At 54.1% G+C, this 13,557-nt stretch overlaps 1 protein-coding gene across 1 annotated transcript in view; it reads left to right on the top strand.

The window, feature by feature from the left end:
- The first annotated feature begins 662 nt into the window (after positions 1–662).
- Positions 663–13,557, top strand: part of PHACTR3 (phosphatase and actin regulator 3) — a 158,333-nt gene continuing 145,438 nt past the window's right edge. Inside the window, exon 1 of the mRNA XM_074318348.1 lies at positions 663–879. Within this exon, the coding sequence (XP_074174449.1) occupies positions 771–879 (109 nt within the window). The 5' untranslated portion in view covers positions 663–770. The remainder of the gene's footprint in view (positions 880–13,557) is intronic.

Raw genomic sequence — 13,557 nt, 5'->3', positions numbered from 1 at the left:
ACGCCACTGAGCCCATATCGGGCCAGAGACCCTGCCTCAAGGTCAGCAGAGGCTGCCGGGCCCTCCCCAGACTGAAGACCCACCAGGCGCTGTGGGCGGAGGAAGCACCCTCCGTGGACCTGGGGTGGGGCTGGTTGGTGGCTGCCAGTGACCCGCATAGAGTACTCAGGAAGCTGAATATTTCTGTTTTGTTTTTAAAGAAGGTAAAAACATATATCACTAGTTTATGAGAATGCAACAATGGCTCCTGAACCGTAAAGACAGCCAAGGAGGCTCCCGCGCCAGGACAGCCAGGCCCGGCGCAGTTCCAGGCTCACTGTCATCTCCGGTCACCGTCCCCAAGCCCATTTTACACCCGAGAACACTGAGGCTCAGCGAGGTCAAGCGCCTCGCCCAGAGTCCCACAATGGCTCTAACTCGTCAGTCTCTTTACCACGTAATTAACCCGAGGCTTCCCTCTGGCCCCGCTGTCGCTTTAACGTTTCAGGGCGTCCCTTACACTGAAGTCCCGCATGCCGGGCTGCGGGGCTGCGGCGCGGGCCGGGTCCAGGGAAGATCAAGGTCACAGCGGCGTCCCTTGGCGCCCCCGCCCTGCGGAGGGGCCGGCCTCGCGTGGCGGCCCCGCCCCCGCCCCCGCCCCGCCCCTCCCGGCCCGCGCCTCCCGCAGCCCCGGGCCCCACGCCCCCGCCTCTCCAGCGCCTCCGCAGCCCCAGGCTCTGCGCCGCGCAGGGCGGCCCAGCACACGCAGCCCTGAGCGGCCCTCCGGCGGGATGCGCGGCCGGAGCGGGGGGCGCGCCCTCTGGCCCGCGCCGGTGCGCTCGCTGCTGCGCGCCTTCGGGGCCCGGGACGCTGCGGCCTCCGCCCGAGGCCCTTCGCAAGGTAAGCGATGCCTCGGGGAGGGGGCGCGGGGCTGGAGGTAGCCCCGCCGGGAGCCCTGCCCTTGGCCGCTGCGAGGTGGCCAGGATGCCCGCTGGGCCCTCAGCACAGAGGTGGGCGCATTCTGGCTCGGGCTGTCCCTGCAGCCAAGGCGGGCGACTCTGGTCCCAAACAAGGGCAGTGCGCGCGGTGGTCCGGAGCGCTGGCCTTGGGGTCGGCGTCCGGGGTCTGAAACCGTCCCTGCTCGCTGTCTGAACAGTGCGCATAGCACTTGCTTTGCCGTGCCTCAGTTTCCACATTCGTAAGATGGGGCGATCCGGTATTGAGTGGTGGGGCAATAGTTGGAATCACATAAGCGGCGTTCGCCACCCAGTGAGAGTTCCACGCGTGTTCCCTGGAGCGGGTCCCCACCTGTGCCGGGTAGGAGTGGCCAGGGCCCCTGCAGGCTGACACCTGGTCCTGGAGCAGGTCCAGCTGCAATTAAAGGAACAGGATCTCGGGGGAGGGGGAGGAAGCTGGAACGTGGTAAGGCCCCCCTCTGGCCCAGGGAAGGGGGCTGCAGCGGGAGGGGGCTTGGGTCTCCTGGAGAGGAGGCCAGGGGTGGCCCTGCACAGTGGCTCCCGTCTACAGATGGTGACCTGCAGGCTGGACGCTGGAGGGGGAGGACAGGCCCTTGTTTCTAGACTAGCCCCTTGGTAACACTCCTGGGTGGGGCCCCCAAAGCTGTTTGTAATGTGCCCCCCCCAGGCCTGCTCCTCAGCCTCCTGGAATCTGTATTTTTAGCTAATCCCCCCAAATGATTCTGGATTCAAGCCAGTCTGGAAGCTCTGGTTTAGAAAGTCGGTGGTTCTTACCTGTGGCTCTTAACAGGGGTGATTCTGTGTGTCCCCACAGTTTTGGTTGTTACCCCCCCCTACTACTGTCATCTAATGGGAGGAGCCAGGGGCACTGCTGAACATCCTGTGGTGTTCGGGACAGCCCTCACCCCCCAAAATAAAGGATTTCATCTACAGTGTCAGGAGCACAGTGTCAGGGGAACTGAGATACATGGAGTGGCGGGGTTGAGAATGGAGGGACCCTGTTGGGACAGCAGGTGTCATGGAGAGCCCACTATGTGCCAAGACCTGGGCGGTGCCCCGAGGGTGAGAAGCTCATGGTGAGTGGATCATCTGGGGCTCAGCACAGTGTGGGGGGCCCTTCTGTTGTCCCCACAAAGCGTGAGACCTTGTGCTGAGCTCTGGGGTATGGTGGTGACCAAGAAGGAGATTCTACGTCCCCCAGGAGGAAGCTTGCTCGCCCGTGCCTGCACAGAGTGGGTGCCCAGGAGTCCCAGCTTTCCCCCCACCCCCAGCAGTGCCTGGGTACTGAGTTTCCCGCCAGGTGCTGGATTGGCGCTGGATTCTGAGAAAGGACATTTCCCAAGCTGCCCTTCAGCAGCTCGGTGGTGCTTTCAGAGCCATCGCGAGTGGGTGACCTGCCCGTGAGCATCATGCAAGTCCTGTTCCACACGCTCGTTTCATTGCTGGGTGTTTTTAAAATGCTTCTATGGCTGCTGTCTAGGCCACAGAGGATGGCTAGGCACCGCTAACCCACTTTTGCCAAGGAGAAAGCCGAGCATTTAGGCACTGGGTCAGCAGGTGCTTAGTAACCACTGGAAATGGAGCAGGCGCTGACCTGGGTGCCAGGGGCTGCTGTCCAGACAAGGGGTCAGCGTTCTGCCCTCTGGGAGCCTTTATTCTAGCGAGGGGAGAAAGACAGGGGACATGGAAGCCAATAAAACAAAACACAACAAAATGATAATCTCTGCAGAGACATGTTGGGGGAAAAGATAAGGATGGATAGGCAGTGATTAAGGATGGGAGCTGTATTAGCTGGGTGACCAGCGCAGGCTCTGCTAAGAGGGGTATTTAGCTGTAGACGTGAATGGGGAGAAGCAGGGAGCCATGTAAGGATGGGGGTGAGAGCATTCCCAGCAGCAAGGAGCAGTGGAGAGGCCCTGACACGGGAATTGGCTTGGTGGAATTGGGGAACAGAATTGGGCCATGAGGCTGGGGATGTGTGAGCAACGGAAGAGGCTGAACCCGCCCTTGGTGAGGTGGGCAGGCTCTGGGCAGGGCCCTGGGGGTTTCACGGTGCAGGCCCAGGCCATGGGCAGATTTTACTCTGAGGAATTGCCTGGTTTGCGTATGTGTGAGAGAGATCTTTCCAGCTGGCCCTGTGGCAGCAGGCTCTTAGGAAGGCGGGGAGATACCTGCAGCTTGTATGGGGGACAGAGATGGGAAGGTGGGCAGCTTGGGGACTTTTAGGTGGCAGAGCTGAGAGGATGTGCTGATGCCTTGGGGGTCTGAAAGCCAGGATATGCCATAGGTTTTGTGTCTATGTACCTGAAGGTACCATTTACGGAGCTGTTGAAAGCTTGGTAGTGAGGGGGAGGGTTGATGGGGGCATGGGGACTGGTGGAGGGAGGAAGCCATGCCTGTTTGGAGAGGCCTGTTGACATCCTGAGACGGTATGGGTGGGCCGTTGCATGGCTGAGTCGAGCTTGGCGCAGTGGTCAGCCTGGAGCCTCCAATCTGAGGTCCATCAGAATGGGGCTGGCGTCTAAAGGACGTCCCTGGAGGGGGCCGAGGCAGAGTGGGGCTGAGTTTCCGGGTCTGGGTTGTGTTTCATGGTGGCGTCAGACGGGACCCCAGTCCATACACCAAATTTTGGTTGGGAGCAAGGCTCCAGGGACCCAGGGTAGAGCCTGGTTGTGTGCCCAGAGCTCTGGGCATTCTGGCGGCCGGACCTTGGGAAGGTTCCCTGGTCTGTCCCCGTCTGTGCCCAGGAGGATTTGTCCAGCTGCCACCTGACGCTCGGCTCCCTTCACGGGAGCGCCATATCCCAGAGCTCGCTTTGGCCAGTCCTGATTCCCAACCTTGGAGGGTGATGTGCTATTTCTATGGCAGGAGCTGCCTCAAATTAGGGACAAATTAGCCAGTCATCTAGACTCCGACGTCTGAGTCGTACGAGGATATTTCTGCACCAAATGAGTTTTTGATTTTTTTCTAATTTTTTTTTTTTTTTGAAGGGAAAGGCGTGATGGATGATATCATGACATGTCTCAGCTGATGCTCATTAAAAGTTGTGGCTTTAGGGGCCTCTGAGTGGCAGTTGGAAATGTGATGTCTGTGTCCTTGGCTCAGCTCAGGGCTGAGCCAGTCTCCCTGAGGCAGTGACCCTGAAGACCAGCTCTGGGTTTGAGCTGCCCAGTTCTTCTGAAATCGTAATGACAACCGGCTAAACTTAGCAGGCTTTTCTGGTAGCAAGTGACTAGACCTTCAGAAGCAAAGGGAGCATTTGTCAGCCCAGAAAACTGGATGTGCAAACTGGGGGGCCTCGGTGGCTCCAGCTAGTGTCCCCCTGTCTGTCCCGGGCTCAGCAGGTCACACTGCCTGTCCTTGAACCCATCACTGTGGGCTGGGAATGGGGGGAGCTGGACGGCTGAGGCCCAGCTCACAGACCAGCTAGGCCTGAGACCCCCAGGATAAAAGCCAGGGGGATGCCGGCAGAAGAAGGAGAGTGGGTACCAGCCATTGCAAACACCAGCACATTTCCAGCTGTGTCTCCACAATGTGGGGACCCTTACCTGTGCTCACCTGACCTGAAAAACCCACTGTGGGTCTGAAGTCATCTGCTGGCTTCAGGTTTCTCTCCTGACAAGTGTGTGCTTAGAGGCGAGAAGCGGAGGGAGTGACATAGCAGACCCTGCGAGGGGCATTCTGAAGGTCTCAACCCCCCCTCCCATCACCTGCCCAGGTGCCAGGGGCATTTTTCTGGCCACTTGTCCCTCATCCGCTTGTATGTGCCACCCATGACCTTAAAGACTGTTGTCTGCTGGTGAACATGGCGGATAGCTAAGGTGATTGCTCTGTTTTTGTTTTAAGGAAAACAAGTCATCCTCAGGCTTGAGACCAGGTCTGACCTGTAGCTGGCCCTCCATAAATATGTCACCCTACTGTGTTCTACTCAGGTACCAGGTTCCTCGGGGGTGGGGGGCGATGTTGGGGAATAGAATCACACTAAGTGTGGCCTGAATACCTGCTCCAAATGAGAAGTGAAAACACTGCAAATACGGCTAAAATCTTCCGGGACGCCCACTCCTTCCTCCTTCCCAGAGGGACCCCATGACCATGTCCTGCTTTTCCCACCAGACTGTCTTGACATGGGCACGTGGGTCTCAGTGAGAAATGTGCAGGATTGTCTCCTGTAAGTATTTGGAAAAAAGGCGTCTGGAAACAGCACATCTCGTTCTGAAACTTACTGTTTTTAGTCAGCAACGTGTCTTGGAGATTAATCTGGGTTAATAGATCCTTTCTAATTGCTGTAAAATGTTCCACTCTTGTTTTGACCTTTGGCTGATGGCCATGAAGGTCACTGTCAGACCTAGACCCGCTGCATGAGGGGCAGTGGCCGTGTGAGCATCTCATATACCCTCTTGGTGCATTTGCACAAGGGGTTCTCAGTGGGGCGCGTTCCAAGAAGAGGGATTCCTGGGGCGCCGGATGAGCACGTTGTAAATTTTATTTGATCCGTCAAAGTCGTTTCCCAAAGTGGCTGTGCCACTCCCAACTGCAGTGTCTGAGGTGCCCCTTTCTCCAGGTGCCTTGGAATGTTCAGATTCTTAAGTTTTGCCAATCCTGCCAGAAAAAAAGTGGAACTTCCTAGGGTTAATTTGCATTCCGCTGATTACTTGGAGAGGGTTTGTTTCTTATGTTAATTGACCGTTTGGATTTCACTTGCTGTGAGTTGCCTGTCTTTTATTTCGCCCATCTTTGTATCTGGTTGTTAGTCTTTTTCTAATTGGTTTATAAGAGCTATGTATGTGTTCTGGACTCTAATTCTCTGTTTTTGCTGTCTGTGGCTTGTCTTTTAACTTGGTTTATAGTGTCTTTGGTTGACTAGAAATTGCTACATATATATGTGTGTGTATATATATATATATATATATATATATATATATATATATATATCTGACATGTAACATTATGTTAGTTTCAGGTGTACAATGCAATGATTTGATATGTGTGCATATTGCAAATAATGACCACAGTAAGTCTAGTTAACATCCATCACCACAGATTGTTACAAATTGTTTTTCTTGTGATGAGAACTTTTAAGATCTACTGTCTTAGCAACTTTCAAATATTCAATACTGTCACCAGGCTGTACATTACATCCCCAAGTGTTTAGTTTTGATGTAGTAACATTTATCAAGCTTTTACTTCATGTCTTTTGGTGTCTTCTGTGAGAAATCTTTTTCGGCCTCAAGTTCACAGTGAAAACCTTGTCCCAGTTTGCCCGGGATAGTCTGATGATAGCCCTGAAAGACCCGTTTCCTGAGAACCCCTGAGTCCCACCTGGGCAAACCAGAGAGTTGGTAATAAACATCTGTCCATGTTTACTTTCAGTGAGTGTATAGCTCTTTTCTTTACGGTTCCTTTCTAATCCACTGTAATTTACTTTCATGGACAGTATGAGATGGGATACAGATTTTTAATGGGGATTCCGGTGTATGGTTTATGCTGAACACCTGCTTTCCTTCTGGGGTCTGGTATCTGGGTATGTACCAGGCAGAGGATATCCATGAGACCAGCTCCCAGTGCAAACCCCGGGCACTGAGTGTCCAACAAGCTTGCCTGGGAGACGACATGCCACATTGTCATCACAACTGGTTGCTGGAGTTAAGTGAGTCCTGTGTGCCTGCACTGGGAGAGGGTTCTGGAAGCTTGGCCTGGTTTCCCCTGGACGTCACCCCATGCACGTTTTTTTCAGTGCCAGTTGTGCTCTGTGTCCCTTTGCTGTCATAAATCATAGCTGTGAGTGCAACTGTGTCTGAGTCCTGGAAGTTCTCTTAGTGAATCCCCAAACCTGGGGGTGGTCTTGGGGACCCCCGGCACAATAGTCATCTGTTTACTCTCTTGTTAGTGACCCGACCTCCCCACCGAATACAGACCCTGTGCTGTGGCGACTTGCTCCTTTTCGTGTGTGCAGCATGTCAACCAGTGCCTGGCACGTAGTAGGTGCTTTGTAAATCGGGCAGCCTCACTAAGAGCATGAGCCCTTCCCTCCCCAACCCCCGTGGAGACAGCAGAGCCATTCTCCTGGCTCATAGGAGTTCCTTCCTTCAGGCCGCGTCTGTTCTAGCATAGAGTCTCTGGCTTCTCCCTGAAGCAGAACCATTCAGCAGAAGAACCCCCAAATTCAGTAGCATTTTCCCTCTCAAATTGCAGAATTGCACACGTGCATCTCTTTGAGAGGCTCCCATGTTCTCTTGTACATCACATTTTTAGACTGTCTTGAATTACTTACACACCATTTCTACAAGCGCCACTTGAAATGGGTGTGGGTGGGCCTGCCTGGACCCTCCAATACCGACCTGGACACAATAGGTGCCCTTGGCCGGCACCTTCATCTTAATCAAAGCATCCCACCTTTTCCCACTGTCCAGTCAGTCCCTGTCTGCTTCCTCCCTCCATCAGCGAGATCCCCGGGAGGTGGGCACGTATCCTGCTGCCCACGGAATGTGCATGACGTGTGTGGATGGTAGGTACCCTGGGGGTAGGAACTCAAAGAGACTTGGCATTAGATGCGGTTTCTAATACAAGTTAGGGAAGTTGTGAGTGTCCAACGCAGCTGCATGAACTGAATGTTTTCCCTTGTCTGTGACCAACTCTCTTTAAGGACTGCCGTGTACACACACTCAGATAATGAGTGTGTCAGTACAGTAGAGGCTTGCTGCAAATTTCAATTTTAATTTTTATTTGAATGGCTTTGTTATCTATATTTTTTCCTATAACCGCCCCCCCCAAATCATGGTATATTAGCTTCCTTTTTTTCCCCTCATGGTTAAACATTTAGATAATAAACAAGAAGAGGTATTCCTCTCATTTATAGATTAGAGTGATTTCCAACTTGGGGAATTATGATCACAGGTGAAAGTGCAAAATATTTTATAATTGTCATTTATGCTGGGTTTGCGTGGGAGTCCTCACAGCGTGGGACCCGAGAGGCGCCACAGAGACCCTCAGTGGGGACAGTGGTAGTCACACTCGCGCACGGACGCACCCTGTTCTCGGGTCAGCTCGTTCTTCTGCATGGCTGTGTACGCAGTGTGAGCCCATGCACAGCAGAGGGCCGAGGCTTACAGGGCTGGAGTGACTGGCCTGAGGCCACACAGCGGGGGACCTGCCTTTGAACCCGAGCAGTCTATTTTGGCATGCTCTGAATTGTTGGTCGCTTTGCTCTCCTGCCTCTCATAAACCTTAATGACACTCTCTGCCATTTTTTCTGGAAGGCAGTACTTGTTCTTAGTGCCTAATTTGGGGACCTAACGAATACCCCAACTTTGGCCACACCTTGGAGATGCCTGCCTTGGAAACAAGAAGGCTGGTGGTAGGAAAGAGCCCTGTGCCAAATGCAGGACCCTGTGTGTCCTGCGGGTGGCATGCCATGTGTCCCTCAGGCGGGAAGCTGTGTGTCCCGCGGGTGACATGCCATGTGTCCCTCAGGCGGGAAGCTGTGTGTCCCGCGGGTGACATGCCATGTGTCCCTCAGGCGGGAAGCTGTGTGTCCCGCGGGTGGCATGCCATGTGTCCCTCAGGCGGGAAGCTGTGTGTCCCGTGGGTGGCATGCCATGTGTCCCTCAGGCGGGAAGCTGTGTGTCCCGCGGGTGGCATGCCGTGTGTCCCTCAGGCGGGAAGCTGTGTGTCCCGCGGGTGGCATGCCATGTGTCCCTCAGGCGGGAAGCTGTGTGTCCCGCGGGTGGCATGCCATGTGTCCCTCAGGCGGGAAGCTGTGTGTCCCGCGGGTGGCATGCCGTGTGTCCCTCAGGTGGGAAGCTGTGTGTCCTGCGGGTGGCATGCCATGTGTCCCTCAGGCGGGAAGCTGTGTGTCCCGCGGGTGGCATGCCATGTGTCCCTCAGGCGGGAAGCTGTGTGTCCCGCGGGTGGCATGCCGTGTGTCCCTCAGGCGGGAAGCTGTGTGTCCCGCGGGTGGCATGCCATGTGCCCCCCAGGCGGGAAGCTGTGTGTCCCGCGGGTGACATGCCATGTGTCCCTCAGGTGGGACGCCTTTCTACTTCTCCTCCTACGTAGTTTGTTCCTTTTATTCGAGCCGTGTTGACCTTGGATGTGAGCGCATCCATCGCCCTGGGATGGCCCATGCAGGGTGGGGAGGGGTGCAGGGGGTGCAGAGATGGGAGAAGGACCCTTGGAGTTGGCACATGGCCGGGTCCTGGCTCCCTGCGTGCCCTTGTGTGTGTTCTCCAGTGCCCGCCCCTGGGGCCTCACTGTCCCCCCGATGGAGGATGACACCAGCCCTGGTCTCCTGCATTGGGTCTCTTATCCGTCCCTCCTCTCTGCTCCATCTCTCTCTTCCTCTTCTACCTCCCCTCTGCTGTGAGGGGCTCCCGTGATGCCACTAGACCATCGATCATCCAAGATAATGTCCCTGCCTTCCGCCAGCTGACAATAGCCTGATTCCATCTACAGAAGCCTTCGCAGCATCTGACTGAGTGATGGGCGGGGGTGCTGGGGGTGTGAATTCTGCCCGCCCCACTGTGGGTCAGTGGGTTACCCCAGGGTCTGCCCACAGCTCACTGCTTGGTACACGTGGTGTGATGCCACTGTGATAAGACCCCATTGTATCAGCTTCACTAATTTATGGGGTGGTGGGGCTAGAGCCAGCCAAGTCCTCCTTGGAGGAATCCCGACATGAAAGCAGAAGCCCCCCTCCAATGACCGAGCCATGAGTCAGCTGGTAACTCTGAATTGTAACAGTAATCATGCGCAGGGATTTTTCCTTTATTGCAGTTTGGCTGCAGGTATCTTTATATGTAAGGAGATACTGAGCACACCGACCATGTGTCTTGGTTCCGTCCACTGCTCTGCCTCGCCACGTCCCCACCCTAGGCCGGGCCGCTCCCACCTTCTCCCTGTTGCATGCAGCACCCCACCCACCTCGCTTGCCTCCCGGCCTCTACTTGCTTCCCTCCACTGTATTCTCCTCCCAGTGGCCCCGGAACCTTTCGAGAGAGAAGGTAAACCTGCTGTCTTTTTTCTCGTGGCTGGAGATCCTCCTGGGTTTTCCATCCTTCCTAGGATAAATCCATCCTCCACTCCCTGGTTCACAAGGCCCTTGGAGTACTGGGGCCTGCCCCCCGCCCTCCCTGTGTGCCATCTGCCCCAGTGCTCCAGTCACCCAGCCCTGTGTCAGCCCCTCCACCTGCCCAGTGCGTTCTCACCCCAGGGCCTTTGTATGTGCTGTCATCAGAGCACGCTTCTCCCCCTGCACCGTGCCCGACGCGTGCTCCGAACTCAGTGAACACTTGAATAAATGGGCAAATGGATCAGTGAGTGAGCGCGTCAGTCAATCAACCCAGACAGGGCCTCATGTTCTCTAGGACGTTTCTCTTGGATCAAGCCTGGGGGCCCCCAGGTGTGGTCTGCTGGATCCTTGTGGTCCTCAGACCTATGCCCGAAGGATGAAGGATCAGCTTCTCATCTTTGCGGTGGGTTCCGGCACCAACCCCACCCTGGATTTCTGCACCTCCGCTCCCTCTTCACAGCACCCTGGGGCCCATTTCTCTAAAACCCTGGGGCTCTGATTTATATTACAGCATGGGTGGACACATACATCACCCAGGTGGCCCTTGAAGAGAAGCAGGAGGGTCAGCAATCCCAAACACTGCAGCGAGAAATGCCAGGAGCAATCTCTGGTGCACCCCAAGTCGCTGGACTGAAGTGGCCTCTGCTAGACACGGGCTTGAATGTTATCCCCCGCAGGTGGTGGACACCCCTGGCATGGTTAGACCAGACAGAGTGGGGACTGGTGTAGGCGCCAGAATCGGATTGCCTAAATCACTGCTGCTCCCAAATCCGAAACCCCAGTGGACGCACCAGCTTTAAAGTGCACAGTAGATTTAATGAGTGCTGGGCCCTGAAAGGGATCACAGCCTCTGTGAAAATACAGGCGCATCCGTCATTATTTATAGGTTTGTGCAAGTGGGACCATGGAATTATCGCTCCGGCCCTGGGACTTATGATGTATTTTTAAAGTACTACCTATAAACCTAGCGTTATGGATTTTCTGTAATTTATAGATCAGGCGCGGTGCTGTGTTTGAACTGTTACGCTGTAAAATACGTAGCCTGCTGTGTCTGCGATGGGGTGTCGGTGACATAAATCCAGGCTCTCTGGTGAGTCAATGAGCCCCGCTCTGTAGTCTCCCATGGGAAAAAAAGCCTCTTTAGAATATAAATCTAATAAACATATTAAAATGTACACCTGGAATTGGAGAAAGTGTTTGGGTGACAAAAACCATATTCAACCATGAATTATCTTCTAAAAGTGAAAGAGTGAAATGGCCTGGCGGTCGGGCTACGAGCATAATTGTCGGGGTGCGGTTTGCCTTTTTGTTTAGTTTTAACATTCTAATCATGTAAGTGTTTCACGATCTCCTGCTCCTGGCAAAAACGAGAGCATTGCTGGTGGGAACTTGGAGGACCCCCTACTGTCGATCTCCAGCCCTTGTCCCTTCTCCTGGGACACCCACTCCATCAGTCAAGGACAGAGCTGCCCAGATCCCATCTGAACACTTTCCTAGGAACACGGGCCTGGGGAAGGAGTATGTACGTGGGTATGTCTGTATGAGTGATTTGGGTATCGTCACGTCATGCTGCGATGCAGCCACTCACCCAGGAAGTAGTAGAGTTCCAATGGTGTTCGGATACATAGATTTATTTCACTTAAAAAGTCACTGTGTGATATCCCCTAGTGTGGAAAGTCTATTGGTCAGCCATTTAGAGTCCAGCGACGTTACGTTGTTTCCCCTTTACTTGTAGCTGCCTTGTTCATACCTTTCTGTGTACTTGGGCTTCTGTAGACTAGATGACAAGCGATGTCTGTCCTGGGTCCCCAGAACAGGGCGTTTTCTGTCCTGGCAGAGGCAGCCAGCTGTTCCCCACAGCACGCAGGACAGGCCCAGGGAGAGTCAGGGTTCAGTAGGTGTCTGTTCCAGCCCACGGCTTCGTCTTCGTACACTGTAGGTCAGCTGGAGCTGCAGACAGAGATTTTGGGCGCAGGGAGGCCCCAGCGAGGGGCTGGCAGGCAGAATGGCAAGAATGTAGCGGCCCTTCCCTTCAGTGAGGAAGGACTGTTAGGTGTGGGAGCTCGCGAGTCACATACTTTCTCGGAGCCTCAACGTCATTCTTCCTAAAAAGAGGATAATGAGTCCAGCTTCCCAGGATTGTTAATCAATACATGGACGGCCCCTGGGAAGTCGTGTGGCTGCAAACCTGCTGTCATCGTGCCAACCTGCCCCACTGCCGCCTCCTCCTCCCCTGTCGTCACTGAGTGAGTGACTTTCAGGGGATCCAGAAAAGCATGAGGTCCCTGGCTGTGCCACTTAAGAATATAATAGCACCTGCCTTATTTGGTTATGTTTAGCATTAGCCACGTTAATAATGATACAGTTCTTACAACGATGTCTGACGCGTAGTAAGATCTACATGTTAAGTAAATGAAAACCCAGCCAACAGAGGCTTAAGCCATAAGATGTTTGCTCCCTTCCCAGGAGATCTGGAGGGAGGCAGTCCCAAGGTGTCTGTCCTCACTTGTTGACATTCCAAACTTACGCGCGTCGGGGCAAGGTCCCAGTGTAGCTGCTATGTAGCTCCAGACCCTGCAGGACACTAAGGCAGGAAGCAGACAGGCAGGTGACCGCATTGGGCGCAGTTTCTCCTGTGACCAGCAGAGGGCGCGGCTCCCCTCCTTATCACCGGGCTCTGTAGGGAGCTGCTTTGTCTTCGTCCTTTCTTTCTTTTGACCTGGAATTCCCACACTAGGGTTTTGGCCACTTGTCCCACTCAGTTGATGCCCTTAGAGCTTGGACAGAGACGACGGTCTGAGTAGTTCTTTTTAAGCAATGGAATTTGGTGGTTGAATTCTGTTTCTATTGATGGATGAGGAGAAAAAAACCCTCATAGCCTGTGGACTAAGGGGCGGGAGGTGATGACCTCTGTCACGCAGGATGGGACCTTGTCTGGCTCTTTGCAGTTCTTTGAGGCAGCTACGTTGGGGTTTACTGGTGCTGCCTGGATTCAGGACGTGGCTGTGGGCTTTCTGACCAAGGACCAGAAGGATGACTCCTGGGAGGGCCTCTGATTGGGAGCCCTGGGCGGGACAGGAGAGGTGTTAAGCGTGATATTTCTGGGCAGAGGTGATGGAGAGGGGCGGGAAACCATCCTTCACATGCGGTGCTCAGCCTACATGCCTTGTGTACCTTGTTTTGTTTTTCTAAACAGCTTTATTGCAAAAATTTACATACCATAGAGCTCACCTGTTTAAAGTATAAAATTCAATAGTTTTTAGTGTATTTACAGAGTTGTGAAACCATCACTGTAATCTAATTTTACATTTAGAACATTTCTGTCACTCCCCCGAAGACAGACCCTACTCATCAACAGTAACTCCCCTTTCCCCCCACCCAACTCCCCACCCTCAGGCAACCACTGACCTGCCCTCTGGCTCTGTGGGCATTTCACCAAACTGGAACCTTGCAATACGTGGTCTCTTGTGACTGACTCCTTTCACTTGGTGCATCCACGTTGTAGCAGGTTTCAGGATTTTTTTCCTTTTAGGG

The sequence above is a fragment of the Rhinolophus sinicus genome, linkage group LG13 (genome assembly GCF_036562045.2).
Source record: "Rhinolophus sinicus isolate RSC01 linkage group LG13, ASM3656204v1, whole genome shotgun sequence".
Classification (NCBI taxonomy): Eukaryota; Metazoa; Chordata; class Mammalia; order Chiroptera; family Rhinolophidae; genus Rhinolophus; species Rhinolophus sinicus.
This window is presented reverse-complemented; position numbering and strand designations above follow the sequence as displayed.